The following is an 18815-nucleotide window of genomic DNA, read 5'->3' on the forward strand; positions in this document are numbered from 1 at the left end:
GTCATTCTTCCACAATCATTTCTTCTCCTACTGGCCACATAGCTAAAAAATTCCCTAGGATTTTCTTTGGATCTTAGTGCCAATCTCCAATCTCTTCTCATATTCAAGTTTTGCCTTCCTCACCATTCTGGTCACTTTCCTGGCCTGCGTCTTATATTCTTCATGTATCTACCCTCCACCTCTCTCCTTGTATCTCTTCCATAATCTCTTTTTCAACTGCAGTTCCTGTTTGATATTGTTTGTCATCCATTTTACTCCAAATTGTGTCCCCTTCTTCACTTGTGGAATACAGCTTTTTATTTCTGCTAACAAATATCCTTTCACAATTTCTCAAGCACTAATAATATCTTGGCCTTCCAATTCTACCCCTAGTTGATACCTATTATAAATCACTTGCCTTATAATTCCACATATGTACCCTTTTCTTTGATACTCCTGCATGTTTATTCATCTTCCAAGTCAAAACCACATGGTCCCTGTCTCCAACTGGTGGGAGAGATGTCATCTCACTTATTATCAGCTCTTCTGATGCTATGACTAAATCTAAAACTCATGACCCTCTTGTTCCCTCTATTACATGCTGCCTAAGAAATCTGTCCCTCAAGAATTCTAGAAATTGCATCCTCTTATTACTACATGCATTTTCCTCTTCAAAGCTTATCCTGCTGTGGTTAAAATCTCCCATAACAATCATTCTTCTTGCACTTGCCAAGCTCAACTGCCTAAACATCTCCTGCTCCCCACCTTCTCTGATCCCTGGTTTATAGCAACACCCACTAAATATCCTGTCTTGGCCACCTCTACCTCACACCATATGCTTTTCATTAGTGTCACTGCCTTCCAAAGCCTCCACTCTTAGAGGACATAAGTCATCAGTTATCATAAGCAGTACTCCATCAACACGTTTTCCTTTCCTATCCTGCCGAAGAATGCTGAACCTGCCACTTCAATTCCTGTTATTATATAATCCTCTATCAACCATGTCTCAGAGATCCCAATAATCTTTGGCCAGGCTGATGCTATCAGAGCCACCAATTCATCTCCTTTATTTCGGATACCACTGGTATTATTATAGAGCATAAAAATGTCACTGTTTCTATACCTATCATTGTCCCCTCTCGACCCCATTGGACTCTATGTTACCTGATGTCGTCTCTCTTCTCCCAAGCACCAATTCCCACCCGTGCTACCATCCACCCTGGAAATCCTAGTTTCCCTGCATTGACACACTGACTCGTTCAGAAAACAGCAATCTCTCGAAATGCCTTCATCCTTCCTCATTCAAATGCAAGCGGTCTCTCGCATACAGTTTCCCCTCTGTCCTCAGACGCTCTCCAAGCATCTGCATATTCCAATCCTCTCTTCTGACACATTCTGGCTATTATGCTATTCACTATTACTGCTCTTCTGCTCAACTCGTCACTATCATACCTGGGCAACACACGCACAATCTTTCCTGTCTGTGTTTTCTTTTGCACAACCTCAAGCAGGAATCTCAGATCTCTTGCCACCCGATTTACATTGCCTCTCAAATCATTTGTGCCCACCATCACAATCATTTCATCCATCCTTTCATGCCTCTTAATTGCCATAGCCACATTTTCTATCATCCCTCCAGGCAAACACACCTCTGCATCCTATCCTGCACACCTGAGCTCATCGAGTCTCCATACATCATACCCTCTAACCATTCTGTTCCTTGATTGCTCACCTGCCCCATGCCTCTCTCTCTCTCAGTCCCTCACTCCCACTGTTTCTATTCTCTCCTATTCTATCATTCCCAAAACTTTCTCTCACTCCTACTCTGATTCACCTTGCATTCATCTCTTCCATTCTGCTAATCTCAGTTTTCATACTTCTCATCTCGTTCACAAGACATGCTTCCATCAAATAGAGATAGTGTGACAGTTTGGCTACCAGATCCAGCACTCTGAAACTTCAAGTCCTCTCCATTACATTGTCTTGGGTAATTATTTCTTAGTGGCTCTGTCGATTCCATTTCCTTTATCTCCTATAACCTTTCCTGCTTTGTTTCCATATTTGAAGTCTCCCATAATAGTTACTCATCCTGCACTCAGTTTGCTAATTTGACCTCTGGTCTATAGCAGCAGCCTTCTATATTTTTCATCCTTTCAGTCTCTATTTCACAACAGATATCTTCAAATGAACTGCAATCTACATTCCTGTCTTGATGTGCTGCTAACTCTTCTGCTATTATTAGCAAAACTCTTTCCCCCTATTTCATTCCCTTTGTCAAAATACTATACCCTGTGCATTCTATCCCTATGACTATATCATCCTCCATCAACCAAGTTTGTTTCACTAATGCTTATAACTTTTGGCTAAGTTGAATTAACCAATGCCAAAAAGTCCACTCTTATTACAAATTCTTCTGGCATTAGTATAATAAACTGCATTACCCATTCATCCCACAATCTCTTTCACACGTTATGTTAATTATCCCACTGAAGTTAAGAACCTGGGAGCTACATTCAGCATCTACATTCATCATATGATTATTCTGCTACTTGGTCACCTTATAGAATGCCTGCATCCACACACAGCATTTCCCCTGCACTTCCAAACTCACACCACTGAGCAATACTTTCTCAAGATACTTAACTCCATATCCATTCAAATGCAAACCATTCTTCTCATATAAGTCCTTTAGTCCATCAAACACACTGCATGCTTTTCACTTATCCACAATCACAGCTTCTCTTCTCGGCTTGCCTCTTGTCATAGTGTGGTAGCAGACTCGGTCTTTACTAATTCACTCTTCTAATTCACTTGTACCAGATCATTACCCACCAAAGTAATTATCTCTTTTCACTTTCTCTCTCTCTCTCTCTCTCTCTCTCTCCCCATCCTTACAGCATCACTAACATCCTTAAACGTAGCCCCAGGGAAACATGGTTTTGTTGCACACTCTCTTCTAGCACTCTTGTCACAGAATCTCCTTATGGAGCTCTATCTCTATTCTCTTTCTTTTGCTTTTTCATACTCTGCTTTCTCTTTCCCCTTCTTTTGCATCTCTGCCATACCACTTACCAAGCATTATACTAACCATTCTATCTGTGTTTTGTTCTATGAAGGATTCCACATAAGCATGTTATCTCTTTATCATTACCATCAGGTCATTCTCTTCATGTTTCGCTGTTTCGTTCTTGCTATCACTCGTGCTGTCTGCACTCTAGCTCACTTTCGGTACTTTACTTGCAACAGCAATTTGGCCAGCATTCACATTTGCATTTTCTCTCTTTCATCATTCAGCTCTCTGCTGTCATTCTTCATTCTCTCCCAAAACTTCACATCTCACTTCGAACACACTCATTCACCAATTTCACTCTCTTTCCACAAATCTTTCACCTTATGAAGGGAATTCATTTCACACATGCTTCAAGGAATAAAATCATGCATATTGAAATCTCCTGCCATTGTTTTTTGCACCGGTGCACTAATGTATATACAGTTTACTTATAATAATTGCTTCCATAGCATGCCTCCCTAGCACAATTGGAAGAACGACAGTATGTTGTGCCCTTTGATTGGAAAAGGCCTAAGTTCGATTCTCATCATGACTGGAGGAATCTTTATGTGGATTTTTCAGTTGAAGGTGAGTTGGCCAATCTCATACAAAGGTAGCAGGTTTTTTCTCCCAGAAATTTGTGTTTTTTCACCCTGCATACAGACAAATCAGCCCTTCAGAACACACCTGATTTACAGACAAAATATACTAGTGGTGGAGGTGGTGAGCAATAGATGCTGTTGATGTAGATTATAATGATAGTAGAAGTTCGGTGTGGTGGTGGAGACGAAGAGCTGTAGAGTAGGTGTCCTCCCTCGATGAGTCTTCAGACTTCCTTCTTGGAGGTGTCATGAAATAATAAAATAATAAAAGTTACAGCTTTTAGAAGAATCACACAAACAAACACTCATAAACATAATTATCCAGAACAATGAATTTGTTATAACCAGTTATTTTCAAAAACAACTTATATTTCAGTTTCTAACTCTGTCACTAACTCAAATGGAGTTATCGATTTGGAGGTAATAGCTAGTCGAAGGTCAGAGGACATATTGCAAATTGGCCAAAGTAGCACAACCCAAGCAGAGAGGAAGTTATTATTTCTGTTTATTAGACTTTGATATGGTCTCTTCTGGATTACACTGCACAGATCTGCTCATCACCTGGTTTTTTTTTCGTAAGTGGGAGGCCGTGGAGAGTATTCAGAAACAAATGACCAAAATGATAGATGGTCTGTGCAACGCTGCTCTTTATAGGGATAAATTGATGGTTTGTGAGTTGCAGAAATTGATTGTAGGTAGAAAAGGGTGGAAATTATAGAAACATTTTAGTCACTAAAAAGATTTTAATAGGATTGATGCAGAGGAAATATTTTAGCACTTAGCTAGAAGGGTAGCAGAACAAAAGCTCATCCCTGTAAATTGAGTAAGAATATGGTTAGTATAGTAATCAAATTCGAGTTTTTGCATGTAGAGCAGTGAATAAGTGGACTAGATTGCCAGACTGTTGTGAGATATTGGGTGGATACAGTGAGTTTCTAGACTTCCTGGAGATTTCCATGCAATAATAATAATTGTATATCATGACTGTGTCTGACATTTCCCTTTCATCTGATGTCCATCTAATCTGAATATGCTGATGTTTTGTAGAATATTAGAGGCTTCAATGATTCTTCTCCCTGATACTGGACTTTGTATTTTTATAGACACAAATTTTTGATTTTTTTGATTACTCAATATTTTCATTTCAAAAACAATTTACTTCTCAGTTGTATTCAATATATATGTAGGCATACATATTTGAATTTATGAAGGGACAGTTTATAGTGATTAATTCCACCCTCCTTCCCATCATTCATATTTCAAGGTGTAAATGTGCATTATGACCATTCTTTAAAGCAAACTTTGTTTAATCTTTAAAATGGGATATATGTAAAGGTGCTTAATTTCTGAAAAATAATTAAAATTTGTTTAAAATGTTTTTAAAAAATTTAAAGCTTGTTAAAATTTTTCTTTAGGTATTAAAAGCAGCACTTTTAGAAGGGCAAGAGACACCAAACATAAGAAAAGGTTGGAGGCAAGTATATTTGTCACATTTCTTTGAAACTTCAGTAATTTAAATAAAACTTTTTAATATAATGCATAAGTGAATTTAATTGGCTGAACATAAAGCACTTTTTCTCTGCATCCATTAAAAAATCGATTGGAATTCCCCTATGAGCATGGATGTTTGTGAATGTGTTTATCTGGTAGGGGAAATGCATTGGTGATCTGAAGTAGCTTTCAAAAAAGATTTGTGTTTGCTCTCTGGAGCATAGTTTCTAATGACCTCTTATTAAAGATTCATATTTTAAAAAATAAATTAAATAAGACACAAACTTATCTTCCAGAACACTTAAGCTGTATTATAATAATGAAAGTTAGTAATTGAATCTGAATTTCTTAGTGAAACATGCATAATAAGTATATCATATATACAAATAGCAATTTGTATATGATATACTTATTATGCGTGTTTCAATAAGAAATTCAGATTGTGCACACTAAGTGTGGTAAAACCCATTTTAAAAGTGATTTTGAATTATGTATTTTCAACTCAAGTTTTAGTTACATATGCAAGAAAAGACATTATACTGAACTCTCACTACTATAATAAGTGCACTCACTATAACAAACTACTGAGAACGTCTAACCAAAGCCCCATTCTTAAATAACCATTACAGTGAGATTATGCATATTACATTTACAGAAACCAGAACCTTGTAGATACAGTGCTGTGCTAAAAGAAATTCACTATAGCAAATGTTCTCTATCCACTATAACAAACTATTATCGTGATCCCTACACATTTGTGATAGTGAGAGTCACCTATATAATAACATCAGTGAAAGTTTATGGTGAAATTTCTCACAATTTCTGGTATTTCATCTGATGATAATGCTCAGCATTTACAATTTAAAAAAAAATATATATATATATGTTACCTCTAAAGCTCGAAAGCCGTTAATGTGCACATTACCTAGCTAATCTGCAGATTAACTGATTTGCTCTGTTAACATGTGGAATCAAGAGTTTTCCGCATTTTACCTAGGTAATGTGCACATTAACGGCTTCTGCATCATTAAAGTTCAAAAGATTGTTTCTCTCATTTCCTTTCCCTACTCCTTCCCCCCTCTCCCTCCACTTTTAGTTTGGTTTCGCCAGTGTCATATGTTTTGCAAATTCATTTCCTTAATTGTAATAATATTTTAAACCGTTTAATTCTTTGTATTATAGTTTTTTAATTGATTGATGATTGATTCTATCAACTAATTTGTTGATTGTTTGATTGTATTAACTTGATTCTTTAGATATCGAAAAATAAATAAATAACATTATGTTAATTAATAAAGTTATAACAATTAACAATTCTCAAAAATATTAACAATTATAACAAGCTTCGGAGTGAGCTTGCAGCCATCCCATGGCAGAACATATTGCAAGGGAAAGATGTTAGCAGTGCTTGGGATAAAATCAGCGGGTATCTGAGGAAAGCAATATCAGATTGTGTCCCCATGGTCAGGAGGTCAAACAAGGCAGGCATTAGATGGATGAGCAGTAGTATCAAGCTTGAACTACAAAAAAAGAAAATGTTATGGAGAATTTACAAGGAGAAGGGCGATCAGGACACCCATGAGCAGTACAAGGCTCAAGCTAGGAAGGTTACCAGCATAGTAAGAAAAGCTAAATCAGATTATGAGAAGACCTTAGCCAAAGAGATCAAGGGTAATCCCAAAGAGTTCTTCCGCTATGTGGCAAGTAAGAGGAAGAATGACTTCGGAAGGATAACCTTAGTGGGTGCTGATGGTATTGAGGTGACAAAATCAGATGTAATAGTCGAGTTACTGAGTGATCACTTCTCAAAAGTCTATCACCCAAGTGAGGATATCTCTATACCTATAGCAATACCTAATGTGAGAATTGAAGCTAAAGAATCAGAGGTATTAAATATATTGCGAAACTTAAATGCAAACACTGCGGTAGGCTTAGATGGAATATCAGCTCGGGTGTTGCGTGAATGTGCAAATGAATTGTCAACCCCTCTTACCTGGATATTTAATTTAAGTTTGAACTCTGGTATGGTCCCTAGGGAGTGGAAGTTAGGCAAAGTGGTTCCTTTGCATAAGGGTGGCTCTAAAACTGCAGTATTGAATTACAGACCAATCACCATCTCAGGAGTAGTGGTAAAAGTATTGGAAAAGTTGGTTAAAGACAAAATTCAAGAATGGGTGGATCAGGATATGATACTCTATAGAGGCCAACATGGTTTTGTTAAAGGTAGATCCTGCCTTAGCAATCTATTAACTATCCATAATAGAATAACATCAGAGTTGGACAAAGGAACTGGCTACACAGTGGTACTTCTGGATTTTGCTAAGGCTTTTGACAGGATACCCCATAGAACACTGTTACTCAAATTGGAGCAGATGGGAATGGATATTAAATTGGTGATATGGATAGGAGAATGGCTCAGGGAGAGATACCATAAGGTGGTGTATGGAGGAGCCGAGTCCAGAATGAGGCAGGTGACCAGTGGTGTGCCTCAGGGCTCTGTGCTTGGGCCAATGTTGTTTAATTTGTATATAAATGATATAGGAAACGGCTTAAAGGGAGATATTCAGTTGTTTGCTGATGATGCAAAGTTGTGTAGTGCAATAAAAAATCAAGCTGATGTTGAAAGTTTGCAGGAGGATTTAAATAAGCTGGTAAAATGGGCAAAAGAAAATGGATGTCAGTTCAATGTGGAAAAGTGTAAAGTCTTGCATTTTGGGATTAAAAGATTACCAGCTGTGTACTACATCGATGGAAAGGTACTCCAAGAGATTGATGAGGCTAGGGACTTAGGGGTATTGGTAGATAAGGAGATGAAGTTCAGAGGACACATTGCTAAGGTGTCCAAGATTGCACATAGGATTACTTGGTTGTTGAGGAACACACTGACATCCAGAGATAAAGAGGTTATTATTCCCCTTTATAAAGCATTGATACTTCCACATTTGGATTACTGTGCTCAGGTCTGGTCACCTGGATTCCTTGGAGATGAGGAGGCTGTGGAGAGGGTTCAGAGAAGAGTGACCAAGTTGGTGAGTGATATAAAAAATGCTCCCTACATTGATAGATTGAGAGCTTGTGGATTGCAGAGATTGGTTGATAGGCGAAGAAGAGGGGATATGATAGAAACATTCAAATTACTAAAAGGTTTTTATAGGATTGATGCAGGGGAAATGTTTCAGCTGTGTGATAGTGATGGAAGAACAAGAGGTCATCTCTGGAAATTAAAGAAGAGTGTGGTTAACAAAGGTGTCAGAACAAGGTTTTTTGCCTGGAGGGTGGTGAATGAGTGGAATTCATTGCCTGACTTTGTTGTGAGCTCTTCATCTGTAAATGAATTCAAGAAGAGATATGACAGATATTGTTTTGCTAGTTTGGGTCTCCCGCGATGAGTCTACTGACTCCATGGAGATACCCGTAATAATAATAATAATAATAATAATTTAAGCGTACAGAAACGTTGCTGTTGTTCCAGCAAAGATCTTATTTTCATAGTATAACTAAGATGAAAAGCCAAACGACTATTTTTTTCTGGCGAGGTTGATCAGTTAAGGGGATAAAAATCCCTTATTGTTTTTCAGCCAGTAAGCGAAACTAACGAGTTGCCGTTGTGTGGCACTACCAAGTGGTCACTTACGCTTGGATACGCTGACAGTTCGTCGGCATGAAACGTTCAGATCGTAGTTTTCGATCTTAGTTTCGCTTACTGGCTGAAAAACAATAAGGGATTTTTATCCCCTTAACTGATTTTATTTTCACTTTAACGAGTGCCTAGTAGGTAATGTGCAGATTATCTAGGTAATTTACAGATTACCTAGGTAATTTGAGAAATGAAACAATTTTCGGCACGTTAACTATTGGGCAATTAACTTGCCCTAGTTAATCTGCACAATACCTAGATAATCTGCAGAATAACTGATTTCTGCACTTTAGCGGTAACATATATATGTGTGTGTGTGTGTGTGTGTTCTTCATCTTCTACTCAGTCGTAATGATACATTTTAAAGAATAAATTTTAAATGACTTTAAACCGAGATAAAATATTAAATTTTAATGATAATGATACAATATATATATTTTCCAATTACTTTTCTCTGTCGGCTTAATCTGGGCAGTAAAACTAAAGACAAACAAAGATTAATAACAGCTGAAATGAAGTTTATGAGAAAAACTGCAAAGTATACCCTATTTGATCACAAAAGAAATGAAGAAATTATGAAAGAATTAAACCAGGAATCAGTAATAGAAATAATTAAAAAATATAAACACAAATGGATGGAACATGTTGAAAGAATGAAAACAGAAAGATTACCAAAACAAGCCTTAAATTACAAACCATTAGTAAAAAGAAAACCAGGACGCCTTAAGAGATTCGAAGATAACTTCTAAGGCCGGAAGGCCACTCTAGGCCTAAATCCTTGATAGGCATGATGATAATATATTAAAAATGGTGGAGGAAAATTATTATCATCAAATTCCTGATCTGTCAACAGTTTTTCTCCAGAATTTTTCTCCGTAATATCTTATCTATCAGGACTTCACTATTGTTGGATATATATTTCAGTTTTCTTAGGCACTTGTAACTGTTATTGATCCACCTATATACCAGTTATATATTTGGTTTAATCCTTTTTCCAAGCATAAGCAAACAAAGTTTGTGCCTGAAGTATTTTCAGGACTGGGGCAACTTATGGCAAAGGTGGTATAACTTCTCATCATTTTATATCCCATAATGCAAAGCACATATCCTTGCAGACATGTATAATGCTATGCATTAAGGGAAGGGTCACTACCCAGACTGGTTTCAACGTTTATTGAGGTCTCATCAGTGGAAGCCAGACCCAGAGGTGGTGATACTATGGTGAAAGTAATGGAGAAGTCATATTTCCATATACCAGTTGTCAAAAGGTATCACAGCTTATTATTAAAATTCTCTGGATTAGAGATAAGTTGATGGAAGTTTTTTCACTTGGCTATGCTACCAATTATATATTTGGTTTAATCCTTTATCCAAGTGTAAGCAAACAAAGTTTGTGCCTGAAGTATTTTCAGGAATGGAGCAACTCGTGGCAAAGGTGGTTTAACTTCTCATCACTTGCCTTAGTATCCCATAATGCAAAGCATATCTCCTTGTGGACATGTATAATGCTATGCATTAAGGGAAGGGTCATGTGCTTTGCATTATTATTATTATTATTTGACACCTCCATGGAGTCCACAGACTCATCGAGGGAGGGCACATGCTCTACAACTCTCTTCACCACTCAGTCCACCAACTACAACTAACCATAACTACACCAACGCCATCTACCGCTGACCACCACCACTAGTTTTCCACAGACAATCACAAACATCCATGCCCATGGCAGGATTCGAACCCGCAGTCTTTTGACTGGAGAGCAGATACGCTAACCACTTGGCCAGCCAGGCCAGCGGATTATGGGATACTAAGGCAAGTGATGAGAAGATATACCACCTTTGCCATGAGTTGCCCCAATCTTGAAAATACTTCCGGTGCAAACTTTGTTTGCTTATACTTGGATAAAGGATTAAACCAAATGTATGATTGATAGCATAGCCAATTGAAAAAACTTCCATCAACTTACCTCTAAAATACTTCAGATGCAAAAAAGTTTGCATCTGAAGTATTTTCAAACTATGAAGTATTATGCAAACTTTGTTTGCATACACTTGGATAAAGGATTAAACCAAATATATAATTGGTAGCATAGCCAAGTGAAAAAACTTCCATCGATCAACCTAGATCTTAGTTTTACCCTGTCATTTGGCAACAAACACTTATTTTGCCAACTTTTCCTCTCACGTTCTGTTTAAGTGAGCATTCCACCTTAGATTAGCTCTGTTCACACATTCCTGAATGCTAACAGTGTCAATTTCCTTCTTGATATTCTCATTTTTAATATGATTTCACCATTGATGTACCTGTCTCCTCCTCCTCTAATTTTTCTCAGAGCTCTCATACCTGTGGTCTTAATACGGATAGCCAGTGGTGCCTTTCGCACCTCACCCACTCAAAGTCTCTATGTTGAAGCAAATGAGCCAGCTCTATCACTTTAACGGAAACAGATGTCTCTTAATTATGCCCTAAAAATAAAATCTCTCCCAGAGATCACCCTACCTGCTATCACACACATCGAACTGCTATACATCCTTTTGGTATGCGTATTAAAGAAACTGTGCAAGCTGTTAGTATAAATGTTGATAACATTAGCTACACTAAACATAACAGCATTCATCCATGACAGGTTTGCACACCATCCTGCAACCTCTCACTTTGTCAGCTATGGAAATCTTATACCCTCATCATCCATTTACCTGCAATTGTTTAATACACACAGAGTAGCACACGCTGATTTCTTACCCATCTATACTGATGGTTCAAGAACTAACATCTCTGTTGGTTGTGCTGCTGTGTTTCCTGACGTTATTATCTCAAATCAGATCCCACCAGACTGCAGTAATTATACAGCAGAGTTACATACCATTCAGTTTGCACTTGTGGATATAAAAGAAAACTGCTACCAAAAGTGTATAATTTATACAGACTCATTGAGCTCTTTACAGGCTATCTCCTCTCCTATGTATAATCTGTATCCTTTATGAGGTGCTACACGTGCTTCACAAAATGAAATTCCTTAATTTCAATGTTCAGTTCTGCTGGATTCCCAGCCACATTGGAATCAAAGGAAATGAGGCTGCAGATGCAGCTGCTAAATCAGCTCATACCTTCTCCACATACTGTTTGACAGTTCCATATACAGACTACTTATAAGATCAGAGCTAATTGCTCAGTGGGAGTTAAAATGGCAAGAAGCATCAACAAACAAATTATATAACATTAAACCTGAAATTAAACACTGGCATTCTAGTCAATGCACAAAGAGAAGGGAGGAGGTTGTCCTTGCTAGGCTCTGCATAGTTCACAGTCACCTTACACATTCTCATTTACTGAGAACTGATGATCCTCCCATATGTGAAAAATGCAACACACATTTCACTAATTCATCATATTCTGGTAGATTGTCAAAAATTAGAGAGGAATGAAATTTAGAATTAATTTGTACAAACACGTTTGACCATAAATTTGTTTATATGTAAATACTTTTTTGCTTAACTTAACTTTTATACATACATATTATTCATTAGGTTAAATCTGACCGATTATGTATTTCCATGGGCCTTGATCTTGTATAATTGTATCACCCTGCTGTAATTTTGTTAATATATAAATACCATAATGCTAAACTTAAATTTTATTCATCAATGCTGTATAATAATTCATTTCTGACTCTTTAAGTATTAGTATAATAATGTTTGTTGTAATCTTACTAGATGTAGACACTGCTTTCCTTGACTTGTTTTGCATATAACATATGTTAACTTGTAGTTATCTATTTATGTACTGCTGAATTCAATCTTTGCAGTAATTTTGTTTATATGTAGATACTGCATCACTTAACATACATCTTATTTACTACTTTATTTTTCGAATAATCATGTAGTGCTGTAGGGCATCTTACCTATTTGTGTACTTTCTAGTAATTCTGTTTATTGCTAAATTCTGTTTATACTGCATTGCTAACTTTAATTTTTATCCATGCATATTGTATAATAATCCCTTTTTTTGCCTACTTTTGTACTGCTATAAAGGCATCTCTTATAATTTTACATATATGTAGATACTGCATTCCTTGGCTTAGTGTTTCATATATTATGTATTAACTTAAATTGTTAACAATATAACAATAACCTCTGACCTTGTGTGTTGCTGTGCCCTCTGCAGCAGTTCTGTTTACCTAGAGATGCTGCTTTGTAAAACTAGATTCTTGTAGAGACATATTGTTTACAATTTTCTGTAAATGCTAATGTTGTAACCTTTAGCATGCTACAGTATGACCTTTGTAGTTTTTGTACCAAATAAATTATAAACCAACCAACCAATCTATCCATAAGTTAAAACTGGCTTGAAAATTCTCATGTATACAGCTAGTGTTTTGACTAATTTCTATCAACTTTGCTAATTCTGTTGTCTATGTTCATTCACTAAACTTTGTGCCTGAATAGCTGAAATATTATTATGTATAGATTTTCCATACAGGATGCAGCTGTTGTTTTCAGTCTTCCTTTCTGTTTTCAATGTCTTTACTGCTGATTTTTATACCAAATTTATTAGTTTTTTTTTTTTTTAAGTTAGGAAATCCTGCACATTTGTAATGATTTTATTTAGGAGTTTTGATGTAAAAAGCTCAGTTGAATATCTCCAATTTTGACATCAAGCCTAGTGGCAGTAAGATTCAAACATCAATATTCTCATACATCTATCAGTACTAATTGCTGCCTTAGAACTCAAATGTAAACTATGTATTGCTAGATATAATGTCCCATTTGCACCATTTAATTGTAGTGTTTTGAAAAGCTTTCCTCTTGGCACCTTTTCACATGCCTTTTCCAGATCTACAAAACTTACAGATCCTTGTGATATTCTCGTGATTTCTCCTCTGTTTCTGTTAAAGTGAGAATCTGACCTTGACAACTTCTACTAGGCCTGAAACCAGCTTGCTCTATTCCAAGTTTTCCCTTCCACATTTTTTTATTAGTCTCAAGTACTTACATAAATCCTATGCTGTCGTTGTTGAGTCTGTTGAAGAGCTTCTAGATATGACCTTGGGCCTGACAGACTGCTTTGGCAATCTGTTAAACTTGGATGGAGTAGAGCTTTTCTATAGGGTCATTGTCAATTTTCTGTAGAGCAGCAGCAATTGCTGGACAAGAATAGATATTGGCAGGTGTTAGTTCAACTCCTGGACAGTTCTTGCATGTTTCATAGTTCCTACCATCTGGCTGAATTTTCACGCCTTTAAAATGTTTCGTCCTTAGTTTGGTGATTATTGTGGTTATTTCTCTATTTTATTCATTTCGCTGATTTCATTCTTCCTCCTGATAATTTGTTTTACTAATCTTATTTTTACGACAAAGTTAGCATCAGTTAGTGATAGTGGGTCTAATTTTTGAGGTGAGTATCTTGCTTCTTTGGCTAGTCTGTCTGCTCTCTCATTGCCTTCAATATTTACATGGGCTGGTATCCATTGCAGTGTACAGTTCTTATTTTTCAAATTTAAAGTTGCTAGTTGTTCATGAATTTCCTGTGTGAGTTTTGGTTTTCCATTTTTTAATGCCTCAAGTGTAGATTTTGAGTCACTGTAGATTGTCATTACATCTGTAATGTTTATTACTGGATTAGAGAGAGAGAGAGATAGAACTTGAGAGCTTCTTGTATGGCTGTTAACTCACAAGTGAAGTTTGAAGCTTTTTTGTCAGCTGTGGTTTTGATTTGTATTTCCTCGCCTCCAAGTAGAGTTAGAAAATGAACAAGGTGCTAGGAGATTGAAGTTAATCATTGATTAATCTTTTTGGTAGTGGTAGTGGAAAAGAATGGCTCTTTGCTTATTTCAATGGACAGGTGCTCTGAGTTGATCTGTTTTCTAATTTCATGATCATATTGTAAAGTAGATGATCTCTTTAGTCTAGATTTTCTTGTCCAGGCATCAAAAGTCCCAAGTGAGATGTGATCCTGTTGTTGGCTCCTGATTCTGTTAGTGAATTTAACTGTGGAGAGTTTTCTTCTGTCTTCTAGTATGTAAAGCCCACACTCTTGTTGAGCTTTTAAATTATTTGTGGATGAGACTGCACCTATAATAATTTTTGCTGCTCTTGATTGTACTCTGTCAAGTTTTTCTTTTCAGCTAGTAGAAGCTGGAGCCCAGATTGATTAGGCATATTCCATAGTGGGTTGTTTGAGTGCTGTATATGTAGTTTTGAGTGTCTTCGGTTTTGCACCCCACTTTGTTCCACAAAGCCTTTTGATGATATTAAACTTTTTAAGAGCTTTATTAGATATATTTGTAATATGAGTTGTAAATCTCAGTTCAGTATCTAGGGCTAGGACTAAGTGTTTTGGTATTATATATTCCACATAAATCCTATGCGGAACACTTATAATAAAGAAATTCCTCTGTAATTTTTACATTCAATGTTATCCTCCATTTTATAAATGGATATTTGGAGAACCCTAAGTCAATCTTCTGGAAATTGACCCTGTAACCAAGCCATAGGTACTCCTGATTACATTCCTCAAGAATATTTTCTGTTCTATCACCTCTTGTCATCTTTATCATCTCTGATTCCTTTTACAGTACTCTTTCCTCCATTTAACTTTTTCAATAGCCTACAGAATATTTTGCTACCCTCCTGATATTTATCTTCTATGAAAGTCCTATTGTTAAGATTTTTCAATACACTTTCTTCTTTTCCTTGAATGCTTCAACTTCCTGAGTCCACCATGGAGGAGTTATGATTTTTCTGTCTTTGAAGGCACCTTCATTACATGCCTGTCTGAATTAATCATTGCTTTCTTCAATCACCCACTGAGTCTTCAAGGTTTGTTCTTATTTATAAACTGTTTCATCTTTATCTTGAATAATATTTGTATATTTGAGTCTATCATTTGCCTCTGAAAGCTGTTTGACTTTGATTAATTTTAAAACTTTTCTGCACACTTTTCTTTTCAATATGATTTGACTTTATCCCAAGAAGTAAGTGCTGATCACTTAATAATTAAAATCTCCTGTATTTTCATGTGTCCTGAACCTGCATAAAGATATAGCTATCAAAAATAACATAGCCAATGAGGCTTTTCTTACTTCTTGCATCTTCTCAGTGTGAATGCACATCTTTATGTCCCAAAATGATATTAGTAATGACTAGTCCACGTGTGGTATTAATTTCCTATTTTGCTATTAGATCTCTCTAAGAAGCACCAACTTTTTCTTTGTGTCATCTATCTTCTCTAATGACTCAAAAAATTCCTCCATTTCTCCCATAGTAGAATCCTCTGTGGAACCTAATTAGGCACAAATTATTTGTTTTATTTCTATATTCCCATGTTCATTTTTTGCCCACATCTCTCTCTCTCTGCTTGATATTGCCTGTCATTCAAGACTATCCTTGTTTCCTGTTGAATGCTATCACTACTTTTTTCTTCTTCCTGATCATTATTACCTGAATATATTGAAGAATTCTATTTAGTAAGCACATTTATATATTATATGTATAATATAGGAGGATTATATATAATTGTTATATATGACAACTTCAGAGAATTTCAAATTAGCTTAATGATAAATTCATCATTTACAGCAATTAAAAATAAATAAAATAAGTTTTGAAACTTGGGTATGGGAAGAGTGGATTTGTATAGCATATTTTATTAATAATATGTAGTAATCACTTCCAAAAATTTTATATTAGTATACTGTCTGATAATAATTTCACCATTTATTGCTAATGACACACACACACACATAAACAGGACCCCAGAAATCCAGTGGTGAGCTATTAGAGACAAGTAGTGAGTCTCTAAATTATCATTCTAAATTTATTAAAATATATTATCTTACTTTCCTCTCATAATTTATCCATTTTGTCATAAAAATATTCACCATCATGTTATTTTATTATGGGCAGCTGCCATAAATTTATTAAATCAATAGACTCTTTGTCTTCTCCCTCCTTCCCCTTGAAAAGTTAATTTGCATAAAGATACTCGCAAAGATATGCTTCACCGCTGTTTCTGAAAGGTGAAATAATTCTAATCTATGACAATAAGCAGCACTATTTATCACTCATCTCTTCTGAGCTAAATTAAGTAACAAACACCTACTGGGTGTTTGTTACTTAATTTTGAAATAAATAATCAAGAATTCTCAAACAACATTTTATTTTGCATGAATAGCAAATCATTGCTATTTATTTACAAAAATCAGAGATACTATTAAACAAAACAAAAATTTATTTAACAGGGTTGATTTTCATTTGTTTCACTGCCAACTGTAATGCAAAATAAGATGAATTATATTCTTATTTTTCATACACCCTCTTTAACCCTTAAGAGGTATGCAGTTGTACTGTGGTTGAAGTTTATTCTTTTTATAATTCACAACATGAATTTGCTTAGTGTCATTATATACTTGAACATTTTACATAAAATGCCTTTTTAATACTTTTATTTAAAAAATACACTTATCTTGCAAAGTTGTGTTGGAGACCGATCAATTATGTGACAGACTATATCGTGAAAAGTGATTGTGGTTGCATTACAAGTGTTAACTACTTTCTTGTTTTACTGAATTTTATTATTTCTCTTTCCTATTTAATTATTTTTTAGGGAGAAGTTATATAAATTCATCCATTGTTATATACAATAAATAAATATTTCTGAAGGTGAATGAAAGAACTCAGAAAATGTTGAAAATACTAGAGGGAATTCTGTTGTGTCATCAAGTAAGATGTACTTTCCAAGACAAGTAGTTGTGCTATGAAGACAAAGTTACATTTTGTGATGTATATAAAAATATCCTGGGACTGCTGATGATAACTCTAGATTACTGCAAGGCTTTCAAGCATCATTTGAAGTGGAAATGTTTAGTTTTCAAGACATCAAATTCTCAAAACATGCTGTAACATGGACTTGGCCAAAAATCACATCTCTAGCTGCTTGACAAAGAAATATGGATTCTAAAATATTTGAATACCATAAGTGTTTTTTAATATAGCCTAATTCAGAAACTTGATAGCCCTGCTAAACATGCTTGTAGAAACAGATCCAATTCAAGTAGTAGACAGCACCAAAATGATATGAAATGTAAAGAATTTGTTTCAGTTATTTCTGATGTCATTATAATAAGAATTAGTTAAGGAAATTAAAGACCAGTAGAGTTAGTTCTTCTAGATGCTTCTACAGATATTGCAAACAAAGAGGAACTTGTCTGTTATTTGTTAAAAAGTTTTCATGAAAATGAATCTGAAATGTTTAAAGATGTCTCAGTATTTGATGCATTTACTTGGCCTGAAGAGTTTGGATCATTGTCAATAAATTTGATGAGAGGAGTTCAGAGTTGTGGGGAATCAATTAAACTTGCAAGATCTTATTGAAAGAAAAATGTGTAATAAGGATAGATTTCCATTTCTCTCAAAACATTTTGAAATTGTAACTGTTATACCAGTAGGTACTTCATTATGTGAATGAGGTTTCATCATCATCATGCTTGTCAAGGATTTAGGCCTAAAGTGGCCTCTTCTGGCCTTAGAAGTCATCATTGAATCTCTTAAGAGGACGTCCTGGTTTCTTTTTCCTATTGGTTTGTAATTTAAGACTTGTTTTGGTAATCTTTCTGTTTTCATTCTTTTAATGTGTTCCATCCATTTATGTTTATATTTTTTCTGTTACTGATTCCTTGTTTAATTTTTTCATAATTTCTTTATTTCTTTTGTGATCAAATAGAGTAATCTTTGCAGTTTTTCTCATAAACTTTTCTTTCAGCTGTTATTAATCTTTGTCTTTTACTTATTGTCCAGATTTCATTTCCATACAATAGGGACTGGTAAGGCGAATGTATTGGAAGCTTTTAGTCTGGTTTGTTTTTGTACTAGGTTTGGTTTAAATATAGAGTTAATTACACCTGTTGTTTTTTACTATTTCGCAATTTTTAGGTTTATATCTTTTTCATTTTTATATGTAATCATACATCCTAGGTAGTTAAATGAATTCACCTGTTTTAAAATCTTGTTATCTATTACTATTTTAGTTCTTACTGGATTTTGTCCTTCAAAGGCCATAG

At 35.4% G+C, this 18815-nt stretch overlaps 1 protein-coding gene across 4 annotated transcripts in view; it reads left to right on the forward strand.

The window, feature by feature from the left end:
* Window positions 1-18815, forward strand: part of LOC150102142 (uncharacterized) — a 385716-nt gene that overhangs the window by 230708 nt on the left and 136193 nt on the right. For all 4 annotated transcript variants that reach the window (XM_090399664.1, XM_090399665.1, XM_090399668.1 and 1 more), the window contains exon 9: window positions 5046-5104. In XM_090399664.1, coding sequence (XP_090255790.1) covers window positions 5046-5104 — 59 coding nt within the window. The remainder of the gene's footprint in view (window positions 1-5045; window positions 5105-18815) is intronic.

Source organism: Typopeltis vanoorti, chromosome 10, assembly GCF_054136105.1.
Source record: "Typopeltis vanoorti isolate ZY-2024b chromosome 10, IOZ_Tvanoo_1.0, whole genome shotgun sequence".
NCBI classification, from domain to species: Eukaryota; Metazoa; Arthropoda; class Arachnida; order Uropygi; family Thelyphonidae; genus Typopeltis; species Typopeltis vanoorti.